This window comes from Ceratina calcarata, unplaced genomic scaffold (genome assembly GCF_001652005.2).
Source record: "Ceratina calcarata isolate Rehan_Ccalc_2016 unplaced genomic scaffold, ASM165200v1 scaffold25, whole genome shotgun sequence".
In the NCBI taxonomy this organism is placed as follows: Eukaryota; Metazoa; Arthropoda; class Insecta; order Hymenoptera; family Apidae; genus Ceratina; species Ceratina calcarata.
In genome coordinates, this window is record NW_017147017.1 from 1,943,859 (window position 1) to 1,960,099 (window position 16,241).

At 52.0% G+C, this 16,241-nt stretch overlaps 1 protein-coding gene across 17 annotated transcripts in view; it reads left to right on the forward strand.

The window, feature by feature from the left end:
• Positions 1 to 16,241, forward strand: part of Rim (Rab3 interacting molecule) — a 50,277-nt gene that overhangs the window by 27,154 nt on the left and 6,882 nt on the right. For 10 of the 17 annotated variants that reach the window (XM_026811828.1, XM_026811829.1, XM_026811830.1 and 7 more), the window contains 10 exons: positions 407 to 658; positions 1,116 to 1,301; positions 3,594 to 3,623; positions 5,349 to 5,496; positions 5,614 to 5,780; positions 5,876 to 6,051; positions 6,141 to 6,378; positions 7,572 to 10,897; positions 11,024 to 11,203; positions 14,428 to 14,620. In XM_026811828.1, coding sequence (XP_026667629.1) covers positions 407 to 658; positions 1,116 to 1,301; positions 3,594 to 3,623; positions 5,349 to 5,496; positions 5,614 to 5,780; positions 5,876 to 6,051; positions 6,141 to 6,378; positions 7,572 to 10,897; positions 11,024 to 11,203; positions 14,428 to 14,620 — 4,896 coding nt within the window. Of the gene's footprint in view, positions 1 to 406; positions 659 to 1,115; positions 1,302 to 3,593; positions 3,624 to 5,348; positions 5,497 to 5,613; positions 5,781 to 5,875; positions 6,052 to 6,140; positions 6,379 to 7,571; positions 10,898 to 11,023; positions 11,204 to 12,183; positions 12,365 to 14,427; positions 14,621 to 16,241 lie in introns of all 17 variants that reach the window. The other 7 variants (XM_026811837.1, XM_026811820.1, XM_026811823.1 and 4 more) reach the window with 7 other exon arrangements.

The window sequence follows — 16,241 nt, forward strand, 5'->3', positions numbered from 1 at the left end:
CAATCGGGGAACGCTAGTCCGCGGACTGCTGCACGATCGATTTATTATCGTACCGTCGCGTCCTTCATCTGGCTAGCACGCGAATCCAAGAGTTTCCTAATTCTTTTACATCGGCGACGTTCTGATAAATGAATTCGTAAAGAAGTATACGAGAGCCAAGAGACAGTCTTTTTGGCAGCCAGTGGTCAGAGTATCAGACTCAACTCGACGACTTTTGTCGCGTTGCGTTTTGTCGCTAGTTATCCTCCCTGCACTTCCCCGAGCGCCGAAGGTCGAAGGTCGCGACGAACGGTAAACGATCGACGTTTGAACAGTGGCGACGCTTCGGTCCGTTCGAGTAGGGTGGAATAATTCGAATCGTAATCTTTATTCATTTTCGCTATCTTCCGATCGTTCTGGTCCGCAGCGAGAAGTCGAAGAGACGCACCAACACTTTGGCGAACACTAACGATCCCAGGTGGAACCAAACGTTCGTGTACGAGGGAATCAGGAGACCCGAGTTGAGGAAAAGGGCGCTCGAGATCACCGTCTGGGACTACGGGAAATGCGACATGAACGATTTCTTGGGCGAAGCTGTGCTGGAGCTGGCGACGGCTCGCCTCGACGAGGAACCCGAATGGCTACCGCTGACTGACCACGGCGAACACCGACACATTGGGTATGTTCGCGCGGATCACCTCGGTAGAGACAATAGAACGATGTTCCACTTGTCTTCGTGCCTCTGATTGTGAGATGAAACGCTGAGTCGATCGCTAAAACGCATTCGTTACGCTTGTTGCAACGACGAGAGATTCTTTAGAGAGATTGGTGACTGACGAATACTCTTTGCGCTTCTTAGTCGCTGAATGCAAACGAAACTTATTGCTACCGCATCCTAGACCCGTAGCAGGGCGCGCAGTGATTACTCGCCGAGTAATCGGGCTCAGGGAGAAGGAATCCGTCGACGGAGGCTAACCGCGGCGCCGCTGGTATCGGTATCGGTTTCGTCGCAGCTGTTCGCGATCGCGTCGCGTCGCGCCGTCCACCGTCGAATCCGTTCGGCTGATTCTTTTTCACCTTAGTCGTAGCGCTAGCGAGAGCAGCGTAGCGTGAGATCTAAATTTCGCGTTGCACAGATACTATCAGGAGCCCGATGAGATGGCGATAACTCCGGTGGACTGCCATCTCAGTCCACCGTCGACGACGTCGCGGCTGAGCGACTCTGACACTTCCGAATGCGATATCACGGACTGCGACGTCTCCAGAGAGCAAAGGAGAACAGCTGACGGTGCCAGTATAAGCAGTATCGGCAGTTCCTCCAGGTAAGACCATCCTACGAGAATCTCTCTTCTCCCGTCAGCGTCTATTACTTTACTTGCTCTCGAAAACTGGGAGGATACCCGTGTACGATGCGTAACGTATATCTATATACGCGTATACGCACGAGGCGGATCTGCGAGCGGAGGGAAGAAGATTCGCGTCGGTTTCACGGCCGACGCGTCACGCGTCGCGAGAACCGTTCCACGTTCGCGAACGTCGAGTCCAGCCAGGTCGTCGACGTCGAGACATTATCGAGGCTTCCGATCCTCGACTCCGTCGTGTCGACAGGGACATCGTTGGTGAGCACGGTTGCGCGTGTCCCGAATTTCGATCTCCGATCGATTTCGTTGTTCCTCGACCGGTCGATCGCTTCGATTACGTTGGCCCTGATCGCGTTAGATGAATCGCACAGGATAGGTGCTAAACGAATGTAGGATAGACCAACGTTTTTGCGTTGCGTTAACGGGAAGCGTCGTCGAAGCCGTGACGTAAAGCTGCCGTCGACCACAACCGCGAGAGAGAGAGAGAAGGAGAGAGCGAGAGAGAGACGAAGATAATGCTGGCAGCGATGCGAGGGGTAGGGCATGAATAAGGGTGTAGAACAGCGAGAACAAGAAAGAGCATTAGGGAGAGGGAGGTAGAGAGAGAGAGACAGAGAAAAGAAGAGAGAGAGAGAAGAGAAGCCGAGAGCCAAGTTATAAAACTGGGCAACAAGCCAATTGACATGCCAGTTGGCCTGCAACCACCGCTGGCTGCGGAAGCCATCTCCACAGCCCCGTATCCATATTAATATTCCAACGATGACGTCCGATCGTTATTTGTGAGTGCAAAGTGCTTTTCAGTCGATCTATCCTCATATTTTATCTTCCTCTCGCGAAAAAAATGGAGAAAATGAGACTCGAACATCACCGGCAAAGTGACGGGTTTAAGGCGGACGACGTGTGTGAAACGGGGAAAATTAGAAGGGCCGGAGACGCGTAGCGATAAATACGTTTGAAACGAAGTGTCGAAACAAATCTGTTTCGCGCCACGTACGGGACGCACGTCCTAACTTTCCTATCGTTTGCACGGACACTGCACCGGTCGTCACTGGTACCTTTTCAGTTCGGTACGAATCCGGCGAGGTATTCGGTGTGTTGGTACCGTTGGTAAACGGAGTTTGGGCTTCTCGTGGCTCTAATTCGAAAGTTGAAGGAAAGAATCAGACGACGCTGATGCACGATGTGGAATACGATATCCAGAGACTAGATCCGGTTGACTCAAAACCCGCCACTTTGTCCCGTCCGCTTCTCTCTCTCTCCTTTTTTTTCTCTAATTTCGATCGGTCGATTCTTCTTAAAATGCCATCCGGGATACTCGGAACTCTCGGACCGGCTACGTCGTTCTAACGACTTTCTCGAGTGATGAATTTCTCTACGATGAAAAGAAACGCGAGTGCGTGCCCGCGTCGGTGGTAAACTACTCGAGTTGTATTCTCTCGGCTTGCTCGCTCGCCGTCTTTCGTTTGTGATCAATCGCCTTATCTGGAATATCTGGTCCGACCCTCTTCGAGTCGATGATGCTCGAACGATGATATCTGAAAGTTGCCGGGGCTCGTTGAAAATTGCACGACGCAGCGTGGAAATTCTCGAGGAAGGGAGTACCGTGTCGCGCGAAGTCGGGACGCGTTGGGCGGGTCGCCCTTCGAAATCTGTTCAATTTTTCACCGAACGGACGAGCGACGCGACGGAACGCGACGCGACGCGACGCCTCGAGGTCGCGTCGATGCGACCGATGCGACAAGGAATCCTGTAGAAACGAATCGGAATGCCGCACGTGCCGCTTCATTAATCCACGATGCCCTCAATCTCCGTGTCGCTGACCAATTTTTTTACCCTTCTCTCACCTGTGTTACCGATCGTTTTCAAACTCCCGCGGCTGAGCGACGCGCAGACGGGAACGCTTCAGAGTTTCGAGACGAATAGCTAATTGAAACGTCCAGCGACGCGACACGAAGCTGAACCGGCACTGTACGCCGCTTAGATATTTAATAACCTTCGATATACCGTCTAATAAGATTATCCGACAGGGTTTCACCGGTTACGGTTACATTAATAAATCCATCGTTGGTCAAGTCGGTAGCCACGCTGCCGCGTCGCGACGCGCCTTACGCGACCAGATTACTCGTTCCTTATCCTTTCATCGACGCGTGTCCGTCCGAGATTCGAGGGCGCGAAAGTAACAACAGCCCGTAATTTTTCCTCGTCGATCGATTTCATGCGTGTTATTTATCATTTTGTCGTTTATTTTTTTAGGTTCCGCGATATGTCGTCAAATTATAAGCGGTACGATCGTTACAACATATAATCTTCCCCCTCTCCTCTTCCTCTCGCTACTCACGCAATCACGGAACGCGTTCTCGCGTCTCTCTACCGCTAGGTACCCGTAGTATCATGATACACGCGATGCGACGAAATTACCGGCAGCGATGAGACAGGTCCGCGTGCAGGATAGTCCGTCGCGATTCGAATTCCGCTCTGGTTTTTTCTTTTAATTCGCTCGTACCCAGCGATAGACGGACCCGCTTTCCGACTCGTCACCCACTGCCCGTCGTCGCGCTACCAACCTCGAGCTAAAACGATCTTCGACATTCGACGCTGGCGATGCCGCGAGACGCGCGGTGATTCACGCGGGAATACGTGGTGCTCGTTAAAGCGACCGCAACCGACGATACGTCTTGCAGGCGTACTCGAGTTGCTCCCTCGCGCGTCGACCTTCCATACTTACGATATGTATCTTCCATATAGGTACGTATACGTATAATATAAAGCAAATCCGAGTTTCCATATTAGTCGCAGTCACCAGGGGCAGGCAACGAAGTTGTCTCTTTTACTCGCCCTCTCGGTGTTTCGTCGCTTGCACGCGGATCGGTCGATCGCGCATCGGTGGATCGGACGATATCGCGCGATACGATACCGATCGATTACGAAAATAGCGATAAAACGAACCGAGATAAAAGAGATGAGAAAACGATAGAAAGAACGAACGGAATATAAAGAAGAAGACGAAGACGAAGGAAAAAGAGCGTAAGAAGGAGTAGTTTTTGCGCAGAGATTCAGTAGGTCACCGATCATGTAGGCACACACGTAGGCGTGACCGTATCATCGCTTGTTGCATCTTCCACGTTCTCACGAGAACTTATTTAGATCACGCGAGAGGACATGGCTTTTAGTAACGCTTAGTCTTAGCGCAACGAGGCAACGAGGATGCATCGGCCGGGGTGGCTCCTCCGTGTTCCGAGTTTTCGACTATACCGGTTTCTCTTCTCGGCGACGCGACGCGACGCGACGGACCAGCTCCGCTGGACGACCGGCGGTCCACGCCACGGTTCGCGAGGGACGTTTCGCGATGCTTATCACCGTGTTTTGGCAAGGTTATCGTTGTGCCATTGCAGTTATCACCGTTACGGTTGCCAAGAATCGAAATGACGAGGACCGTCCAAACCATTCTCGATCAACGCCGATCGATCTCTCGCCTCGGTTCGCTCCATTGTTTACGGCAACCGAGCAACGTTCTCGTTCTCAGCCTTTCTCCGAAGGCTTCTAACTTCTTGGCAACCGAAACCGACTTCTTCCCGTCCGAGTCCGTTGAGACGCGTAGGATTCGCAGTTCGAATCCCGGTTTCAGCTTCGTTGCCAGATACCAGCTCGTAACTAGCTTCGAGCTAGAACAGGTTCGCGCGTGACACGCGATTTCGCGATAAGCTGCGGTCTGTCCGATGTATACGACGAATCGCCCGTATTCAACGAAACTCGGCGAGTTCTCGAAGCTCCCGCGTAGCGAGCACGATGGTACGCGCGCGTAACGTAGCGGCGACGCGTTTGACTGGAGAAACGCATCGCAAACGAGAACCAGCCTGGCCGCATGCACTCTGTAAATTTAGCGCGAAATCACACACAGCCTTTCACTCGGCTTTCCCCCTCCGGCCGCGTTTATTTTACGCGATTTGAATCATAAGCGCGACGCGCGATCGCACTAATCGATGAAAAACTGAACGCATGCCGGAGCAGCCACTATTCTAGTCCCCCGCCGGAGAGGGAGTTGTGCGTCGACGGAGAGCACCGGAGCCGAAGGGATATGTCGCCTCAAGGCCGGAAACGAGCCCTCATGATACGGGATCAACCTGCATCTATTTCCGGCTACCAGACCTACCGCAAGGTGAGTATGCGCCAATCACCTTACGCCTCAAACGTCCTTCCCGTCAACCCAAACCTCGAACCCGCGGTCTGTCCCCCGTGGACGTTGTCTTTGATGTTTTTCACAATCCGTCCGCAGGACGATATCCATCGATCAATGATGGGGCACCGGTCGCACAGCGCGGCGCCTATGGATTCGCCAAGCCTTCGGTACCGTGGAAGGTCTCAGAGTCCTACCGGTCATCGGTCTTTGTCTCCGCCAGAACACAGATCCATACCCTACTCGCACGGCTACGTTCCACCCAGGTACGATATGTCCGACGTCGATTACGATAAAACACCGTCCAGCTTGCCTAACGTGGATCGAAACTGTTTCAACGGTCGTCTATCTAATCTTTCAGATTCAGCTCGAGGTCGGCGACGGCCACGCCAACGGGTAGCCCGAAGAAAAGACAGCTGCCTCTGATTCCGACCGCTCTCAAAGAAAGGGCCGCGCAGGACCTCCAGGATCGGGCGAGATTCATGAGACATCGTAACAGGCCGGTGCACAACACCTACAGGAGTACGGGAATGGGCGGTGAGTCGCGTCCCCATCTTTCCTTCCAAAGCGCGTTTCGTGCACGCGTATGTTCTGCTACGAGAGGCAACGACTCCGAACGATTTCAGGTTGGGAAAAGCATTACAGCGGACTGTCGGATTCGGATCTGCCTTCAATCGATCACGATCCGTTGTCTTTACCGCACAGCCACGCTTACCGAATGCACAGATCACGAAGGGGACACTCGAGCCCCGACAAAGACGTACTAGGAGATCTCGGCGACTCCGATATGGAGAGTATAGCCTCGGTGACGAGCAGTGCCTTCAGCACGCAATCGGAACGACCACGTGGCTCCAGGGGATTGATGTGAGTATAGTTCGATGTCATTTATGTCTATTCGTTACTTTCGAGTCAAAATTGCCTTGCGTTTCAAAGTCAGTGTACAGAGCAAAACGAGTTCCATAGCAAAAGAAACGATTTCCCTTCAGAGGAGACAGTCGTCCACCGTGCCGTATGTGATCTCGCGCGACATCCTATTCCGCTATCGATTTCCGCCGATTAATTTCACTCTCGCGCGGTTCATTCATTACCAACGGACCCTGGCACTCTTCTCGTTCTCGGACATCGATCGTCCAAGCCGCGAACGCGAACGGCGATAAGAATGTCGTAACGATATCGCGAGTTACGAGCATGCATGTACGTATGTAAGTACGTTCAACGCGCACGAAATGGAACGTTGGATGGCTCGTCTTCTCGTCGACGATAATCCCTGAATTAAATGGACATTGTCGAACGAAACGACACCCCGTAGCAGCACCGTTTCATCTTCCCCCGCCTGCTCGATAGACATCACGAATCCCGCCGCGCTACTCTCTTTTTCGAATCGAATCTACATACCGCTTTTGTCTCGTTACGATCGGTTGGCTAGACTGCACCTCCTATGCACAGTGTCAATGTCCATTTAATATTGTCCCATTCTAATAAAGCAGGGATTAGTGCGTGGCGTTGGTCGAACGGCTAGATCTACCTACGTTTAAACACGTCACGGATTACACGTCTACGTGTACTCGTGTATGTCACGTGTATAATCACGAAGCGAAACCGAATCGATCGTCGCACGTCCTACGAAGATAACCCGCATTTATACGTATTTCTATTTGTTCGGCGAGTGACAAGTGCAACAAAATTTTTTTCCTCTCTCTTTCTTTCGCTCTCTCTCTCTCTCATTCTTTTTATCTGTACTCGTATAGAAATCAATTGAATTTTCGCGTACATATTCGACGTTGAACCGTGGCAAAAGACGCGACCCGCGAAGAATGGAAAAGACGAAAAGAAAGTCGAAACGGAAATCGAGAATAGTAGCATAACAGAAGTAAGAGGAAGCAACGCGTTCGATCGATCGCGAACGCGCGATTAGAGTCTCTTGTTGTTGTTTGATGATTGGAAGTAGTAGATTTGAAAGACGTAGAATAAAAATTAAATGAAGAATGGGCTCAAAAAGAAATCGTTGATTTAATCGCAGAAGCGCTAAAACTCTATATGAAAAACATTGTTTGCAGACCGACAGTTAAAAACGTTTTAATACCCGGTGTCATATCCCCTATGCCCCTGCCCCCTAGGCGCAATAGGCGCAGGCACAGACTTAGGGTACCCTGCAGCGAATGTCACTGTCCGAACAACAATCCCACCGGTACCGACACCAATACCAATACCAATACCAATACCAATGCCAAACTACCCAGGAGCAACAACCCCGGCAAGCACAATCCCACCACCCCGCATCCCCTCGTACGGAGCAAGTCCGCAGTGGTGCGCTCGTTGTACAGAAAGATGCGTACACCGTTCACGAGATCGCAGACCGTCGACGAGAACATGCTGAGATATTACAGCCCGGAGACCAGCGAGTACAGCGTCTCCGCGGGGTACATACTGAAACCGGAGGAGCTTACCGGTAACTCGAAGAAACGTATACCGGAGATATACGTCGAGGATTGCCTCAAGGTAGACTTCAACGATCGCCTCGTCGAAAAGTTTCGCGACAGGTATTCGTCTCCGTACCTGACGAGCTCGACGACGATGGCGACGGCGATGACCGGTGCGCGATCCGGATCCGCTCGACACTCGCGCAGCTGGCTCGGAGCCCGACGCTCACGAAGGTCCGTCGCGAAATCTAGATTAGAACCGTCGTCGTTCTCGCGTTTCTCCGGCACGCGCGACGATCGTAAGAGTTTCAAAGCCGCGGACGATCTCGGCATCGCGAACTTGGACGTTAGCTCGCGACCGCGCAGATCTTTTTTATTCGCCAAGGCGAGGAGCTTCGATTACGACGTGTTGCACGACGCGTACGCCGATCGGTTCGATCTCGGGGGGATGGGCAACGGGCTGCTTTCGCGCAGGGCAAAGAGTTTCGAATACGACACCGTGTCCAGCAACATATTCAGCGACGACAGCTTGAGAACCGCTCGAAGAAAATTGAAGAAGAATCTCGCGATCAACGACGCGGGCTACGGCGACAAGATACTCGCTCTCGGCGATCGGAGCAAATCGTACTTCGACTCGAACGGCGACGACAAGCTCGAGTCGAAGAAGGCGAGGAGGCTCGCCCGGACCAAGAACTACGATTACCACCAGCCGTCGAAGCGTAGATCGACGTTTTACGGATACGATTCCGAGTTGAGCGGTGCCGAGACGGAGATCTACGTACCGTCTTTCGACGACCGGTTCGTAGAGTCAGACGTCTCGCTCGGGAACGGTTACCGTCGCTCGTCCCGACGATACGAACTGTCCGAAGGGAATTCCTTCAGTTCCTGCAGCGGCGACGATCAACTCGGTCTGCGGGACGTTCTCGGCCGTTCGAGAGAAGAGGAATCGGCACCCAAACGAATCACGAATCTCGGTAGTGACATGTCCGACGCGGCCAACGAACACATTTACTGCAGCATCGACGAAGCGTTGTCGTCGTCGCAGCCGAGAAGCTACATCGCGTCCGATTCGGAGCGGTACGACGTTCGAAGATCGGCCCCTCGTTCTCGTAGAAAAACGAAAACTACTGCGGCGTATCCGGAGAACGGATACGACGACTACGAATGGGACAACGACGTCGAGTACGACGACGAGGGATTCGTCGACAGAGGGAGAGTGGACGCGTACGATCGACGACCGTACGATTACGACGAGGAGAGAGGCGATACGAGACTGTACGAGGACAGTAACGGTGACGGTGACGGCTACGGTTACGGCTACGGCTACGGCGGTGGCGACGGCGGCGGCGGCGACGACGACAATTATTACGATGGAAGAAGAGAAAAGAAAAGATCGTCGCGGTACGTGGACGTCGTCGACACCACCGAGTTCGACGGCGACGGTTATCGCGACTATCGTTCAGCGGACGAATACGATTATCGGGCGCGTAGCGATTCCGAGCGGGTTCGCGCCGACGCGTATAGAGACGTGAACACGTTACCGCGAAGAAGACGAAGGAGAAGAAGCAAAGATACGGGTATAGGTATTTACGAGAACGTCCAGCCGTATCGAGACGTCTCGCAGATCGATCCGATCGTTCCAACGTTCGCGTCCGAACGCGCGAAGCGGACGATGCGGCTGCAACGAGCGGAATCGACGCCAGCGGTGCTGCGTTCCGACGAGGAACTCAGTTCATCGGAAAGAGCGGAGAGAGCGCGACGACTGTATCGTCGCAGGAGAAACGCGAGCTGTCCCGAAGCCAGGGATCTTGGACGATACGACGAAGAGTCGTCGTCGCAGAGGAGAAGAGTCGACGAGGAAAGGAGGAGCAGATTCGCTCCGGAGTCGGACGAGGAGTTCGGTTCGATGGAAACGGTCGTGTGCGCGGACTGCTTTCGTCGGAGAAACGTGGAAGCGGACGGTAGGTATTACGAAACGGAACGGATACGTGACGTTTGCCCGGGCGTAGATTCGAGATGCGTAGAATGCGAGGCGGCGAGGACGCGCGATTATTACCCGTGCGATCGCGAGTTCGCTAGGTCGGGATCGTTGCGGGCGCAATACCGCGGTAGACGTAAGAGTAGTTGTCCGGAATGTCGGGAGTTGGCGATGCGCGAGTTAGATAGGTCCGGGTCGTTGTCGCGAACGGGCGAAGACAGGAGACCGTCGATAGAATCGAGGCACAGGTATCGCAGGCGAAACAGCAGTTGCCCCGAGGCTAGAGATCTCGAGCTGCAGCAACGGCATCGAGAAGCTCACCAGCATCCTGCTGCCGGCGTCGACGCGAGATCACGGCAGCAACGCTCGCAAGAGGAACGACAACAAGGAGACCGAGGCCGCGAACGAGAACAACAACAGCAACAGCAGCAACAGCAGCAGGGTAGTAAGAGGAACGTAGCGATCAGCGACACCCTCGAGTACTACGAGTACTCGATGGAGAGCGAGAGCCAATGCAGCGAGAACTGCGGATTTGGCCCGTGCGATCCGCGTAGGCCCCGTAACCGAGCACCCCACCCCGGTAACGCTAATTCGAGTCTCTTTGATTCCCAAACCGCTACCTCCGACACTGCTAAAAACTACCACCCACGGGCCGTCGATCACCACGATACCTCACGAAACACGAAACCGTCGCCGCGCGACAACCTCGACGACGAAACGACAACGCCGTCGTCCCCGACCTCGTCGTCCACCCACCGACGCCGTTCCCGGAAAAAAACCGACGATGAACCACGCGACGATCGCGCGCGGGATCGTCGATCCTCCTCCGTGCCCGAAAGCAGCGAGTACAGTACCGGTCAGTCGAGCTCTTACGAAAAGACCTCCAGGAGTCAGCCACCCGATAGCGAGCACGACGACCACAATCGGCGGGGTCAGTTCACCAGGAGTCTCAGCAACACCGACGCGCCCCAAGACGAGAAAGTTGGTTAGTTCCTTTTTATCTGTATCATTATCTTTCTTCGTCCCGCCACCCTTCTCTATCTCTCTCTGTCTACCGCGTACGCGGTCACGCTGCGTACTGTACGCGTATCGCGATTCGCGATCTTTTCAGACGGTAGCTTGAGCGACACGGCGATCGGTTTGAACGTCGAGGACTCCGCGAGGAGACCTCGCAAGAGCTCGCCCGGGAGTAAGAGCGGAAGCGGAAGCAGCAGCGGTGGCGGGAGCGCTGTCCAGTATCAATCGAATCTGGGGAAGAAGAGCAACAGCACCAGCCAGCTGTCCGCCACAGGTAACACATCGTCGCGTTATCGATTGTTATCGATTTCTTTCGATTTCACGCGTCGAAACGTTGCGCGCGTACGTTGCTACTTTTACGGCGGTTTCGATCGATCCTCTCTATCCCGCGCGCGTATCAGATTATTGTACTCCGTTTCTTATTCCATATTCTTTACACGACGATGCGTCTGACGCGTCGACGGTAAAGATGATCCCTCGAGTAATAGCATAGAGTTAGCTTAGCGCCACTAGCCAGTAGACTTACGATGCGCTCTCGCCGAACGCGTCGTCGCGTCGGTTCGTTCGTCTCGCAAGATCGAAAGATCGGAAAATTGACCGATCGCCAAAGACTCGCGTCGCGCGTCGGTAAACGTCGAGAGCGCGTCGTAAAAGAAAGAAAAAAAAACTCCCTGTAAACGGGACAGTATTTACATTCTAATCGTATTCTTGTTTTCTCCACCATCCCTCCTCATCTCTATCCGCCTCTCTTCGATACGAACACATTCACACTTTACTTCCACCGACCAACCTTCTTTCGACGCTGGGGACCATTCACGTGTCATCGATCTGCACCCACCACCTGCACGATTTCTCACCGTGGCGGGCTATATCGTCGCTCGCGCGATCGTGTCACGGGACGACACTCGACGCGGATCACCTCGATCGATCGCTGGAACGATCGCTCCACCGTTACGCAACGCTCGATGCAAAACGATATACTGAACTATATCATACGATACTGTAACTACACCTGAACAAATTCTTTACATACGCACCGCGTATATGCGTGCGTTCACCAAACATTTCTACTACTACACACTATCAACTTCTACTATCGCTACTACTACCACCACCACCACCACCACTACTACTACTACTACTACTACTACTACTACTACTACTACTACTACTACTACTACTACTACTACTACTACAAAAATACTACATGTATCACGTCACGCAAAAACCGTAACATACCACGTGCGTCTGTTGGTGGTACATGCGTGGGCGACGAAGGACGAAAACGACGGCTAGGATTCGGGAAGAAGGGCAAGTCCTCGTTTACAGTTCATAGAAGCGAGGAGGTCTTGCCGGAGGACACGAGCAGCGGAAGGAGCGGGCGACAACCGAGTTCCGCGAGCAGCGACGGCGAGGGTAGCGGCGACGGGGACAGGTCCGAACACATCCTCAAAGATATATCACCCTCTTTATCTTATCCCTTATGATTTGCAACTCCTTCGGTTTTTGTCGTACCTTGAACGCGGGAGCGATCGACATGGCGTCGTCCGCGCGGATTTCGTACGTTTCCGTTCGCACGAACGTTCCGAAACGACGACGAGTTCGTTACGTTCGTACCGATCTCCGGACGTTTTTCCGTTTTCGAATCGAACGATTCGTCGACGACGACGCGCAGCGATGCCCGAGACGACGTTCGATGCTCGTACGACGAGGCAGCGGTTCGAGAGCCTTCGGCGAAATGTGAGTACGCACACGTATACTTGCGAGACGAGTCGCGGCAAGCCGAACGAGAATTTGCCGACTTGCCGACAATGCCCACCATCTCTAACACGTGGAGCACGCTAATTTTTAACGATACCTAATTAGTCGTGCTTTAGAGCGGGGAATGACGCGAAACGTTCTTCGACTCTCTTCTCTCTTCCCTCTGTCATTTCTGTACTCTATACTCTATACCGTCTGTCGAATGACGCCGTTCGCACACCGCTTCCAGCCGCAAACGGAACGGCGTGCGACGCAACGTCGAGTTCAACGAACTGTGGGAGAGTCGCTGAACGATTATCGAGTTATTTCTTGATAGATCGTAGAGACTGTTTTCTAGTAGCGATGCGCAACTTTTACGAATAGTATACATTAGAGCGAACGTTTGCACGAGTTTCCCGAGATGCGCCGCAGGAGGAAGCGGAAACCGCGGAACATCATTGCGGACCGACGATCTTAAGATTCGTTGTCCCATTCTCGTGAGTGTAGTCACGTCACGATGCGTAGGTTCGCACTTGGACGATGTCGTCGCGTCGGTACTTAAACCGAACCGATGCGATGCCGCGGTATCGATCCTGCCACGATACGGTGGTCGACTCGAGAAACGATCGAGAGACTCGGCAAACGGTAGGTATTCAAGTTGATCACCGGAAACTCGTTGCCATTTATGTACTTTTCTACAAGTCACTGTTTAGAAGCCACTGCTCGAATCGCTCCAAGTATCGCAGCTTCTTTTCTTTTTCGATGCTTTTGCCTTCTCGTTTCTCGAAACGAAAATCCATCGCGTTATTCGTCACCGATGAGAAACCGTGCATCTTGCACGCGTGTACCGTTACGTATACGCGCTGCAATAAGCAGCGAGTTTTTAAATGGCAAAGTCGCAGCAGACTCGACGATTTATTCAAGGCACATCGTTTAATGTTTAGCTTTCGACGTTTTCTTTTTCCTCCTCTTTTCCACGCTTCTGATTGCAGATACGACAGACAGGGTTAGGAACGAAGTTGGGAATCTCTTCGAGAGGCGGTCGAACTTTCGTTACCTGTTATCGTTACTCTAACCGCTAACCACTGCGCTCTCTCTCTGTTCTATCGCATTCTTTCTTCCAGGCTTCCACGAATTGTTTCGGAACGATTGTCCGATATTCCTGTTACCCTCGACCAATCGACTGTACCAATCGATTTCGAGCCTTTCCTCGTCGTTCAGCTGTTTCGGCTAGTTACGTTACGATCGACCGATCCAAAGCGCGTGACTTTCTCCCGTGTATGCGCGATCTTTGCCACCCGATGCTCACGAGATCATCGATCAGTCCACCGTTCGTCCAGTCGTTCCCAGTCTGGACTACTCGCGAGCAGCTTCGAATGTACGCGACGCAACCCTTTTCTAACGTTCCTTTCATTTCATCACGAGGAAAAATTGGAATGAAAGGGAAGCGAAAATGTGGCAAACGCGAAGACGAGTGTGTGCGTACGCGTGCGTGATGGAGAGAGGGCCGAGGGAGAGAGATAAACGTCGAAAGAGAAAGACACGATTCAGATTCGGCGATTCACCTGCAAGGAACTTTTGACGAGTGAGTGAGAGAGAGAGAGAAAGAGAGAAAGAAAGAGAGAGAGGGAGAGAGAAAGAGAGAGAGAGAAGGGCTACAACGAGGCAGAGCACGGTGCGACGGACATACGTAAAGAAAAACGAACGAAAAATTACACACAGCTTTAGCGGTTGTTTCTTGTTTGGTTTCCAACGCAGAGTGCGGTGGGATTTGCGTCGGAAGCGGTATCGCCGGTTTATCGAGTCGGAAACGCAACAGCACACCGAGCAGTATACAGCGTTCCGAGGAGATCGTACCCTACCAACGCTTTGAATCGGGAAAACAGACGGGATCGGTGGCCAGTGACACAGCCGGAAGTCTCAACTCTATCTCGAGTTCCGAAGGAAGCTCGTAAGTAGTGGCCTCCTCCACCGATCAATTCTGCAACCGGAACTGCGAGACTCCTTGCTGTCTCTCTTAACTTTTTTCCTAACGTATTCTATGCTAAACGTACTCTCTCTCTCTCTCTCTCTCTCTCTTTCTCTCTATCTGCTCTGTCTTCTTCTCTCTCTCTCTCTCTCTCTCTCACTCCCCCCGTCTATCTCTATCGTTCCACAATTCTGTCTATCTTCGAGAATCGTCTCCTATCTTTCCAGCAGGATTACTCCAGACGAACGTGTCGAAAAGAAGAAAGATGTATGGTTTCGTAGGATCAGATATCGTATTAACCCTGTTAACGATTCTGTTTTCTCTCTTCTCTCCGACTGTGCCTTTTCGTTTCTACTTCGCAGCCACCCTGGACACTCTTGTTATCCTTCACTCGCGCACGGGAGAATCGCTAACGTTCCGTCTTCCGATGTATGTGCGATCAGGCTGACACGTATGCCCGGCATCTATGTTCACTTCGTTTCATTTTATTTATGATTTCATCACACACAAACCGTCCCCCCTCCCCCCGTATTTATGCTGACGTTGTTACATCCTTTTTGTAAAATAGCGTGATTCTTTTAATTCATCCCTTCCTGAGCATCGATTTATGTACAATATTCAGTGAAAGCCGAGGATATCGAAGAAATTTCGAACCAAATTCCTCGCACATCGCATATCGTTACGTATAAGTACATGTGTAAGTGTTTCGCGCCTACCTATTCGCCTCTGTCGTTCTGCGATTTTAGTTACTTCTCTTACGTTCGTTTTTCCTCGATACAGCAACGTACCGTCGTGTTCACGATTTCCTCGACACCGTTATCATTTTTGTCAGTGTGATCTTCGTCTTGGCTTGTTGCTTGGCTGACCAAACGATCTTCGGAGCACTACTCTACGCGAATTACGTACTTATCTTTTTACTTATCTCGTATCTATGTACAGTAGTCTCCGGATATATGGCCACCGATCGGAAATGGTCGTATGGTGGATAAGAGGTTGATTTTCGCTCGATCGAGCGCAGAGCATGGGTAAACGTAAACCGCCATATATCCGGAGAAATATATGGTAATATACATATAAGACTACTGTGCTTATGTACATGCGTGTGATTCCATTATCAGTAATCATTTTCCTTATCCTCACCGCACAACCCGCAACTCCGATCTTCATCCCTGATCGATCTCGCGTCGCCTCGCGATCACGGCTGTGATCGCGCTTATCGCGTGCTACGTGGAGAACTCAGCACCAATTGTACATAATGCGATTGATATAAGCATATCTGTTCGAGCTGTACAGTGTCGTCGAATTATTACATATCGATCTCTTCGTTGTTCTATCCCAGATCAGAATTTTCAGGGCCTCGCTAGGGTCGCCTCTTTAGACTTGCCTTCGATGGTAACGGAAGGCATCCAGATTAAACACGCATAGTCGTTCTCGCTAACTGTAAGTAAGCGTTTATCCGTGTCTACGTGTTAAAAGGAGTTAGCAGGATGATGTCGAACGAAAAATGCGATGGAACACGCGTTTCGAAGACGTTCGAAGAAGCGTTCGCTTCGCATCTTCGTATCGTATTAATTATTAACGAGAACAATTAAGGACAGACTTT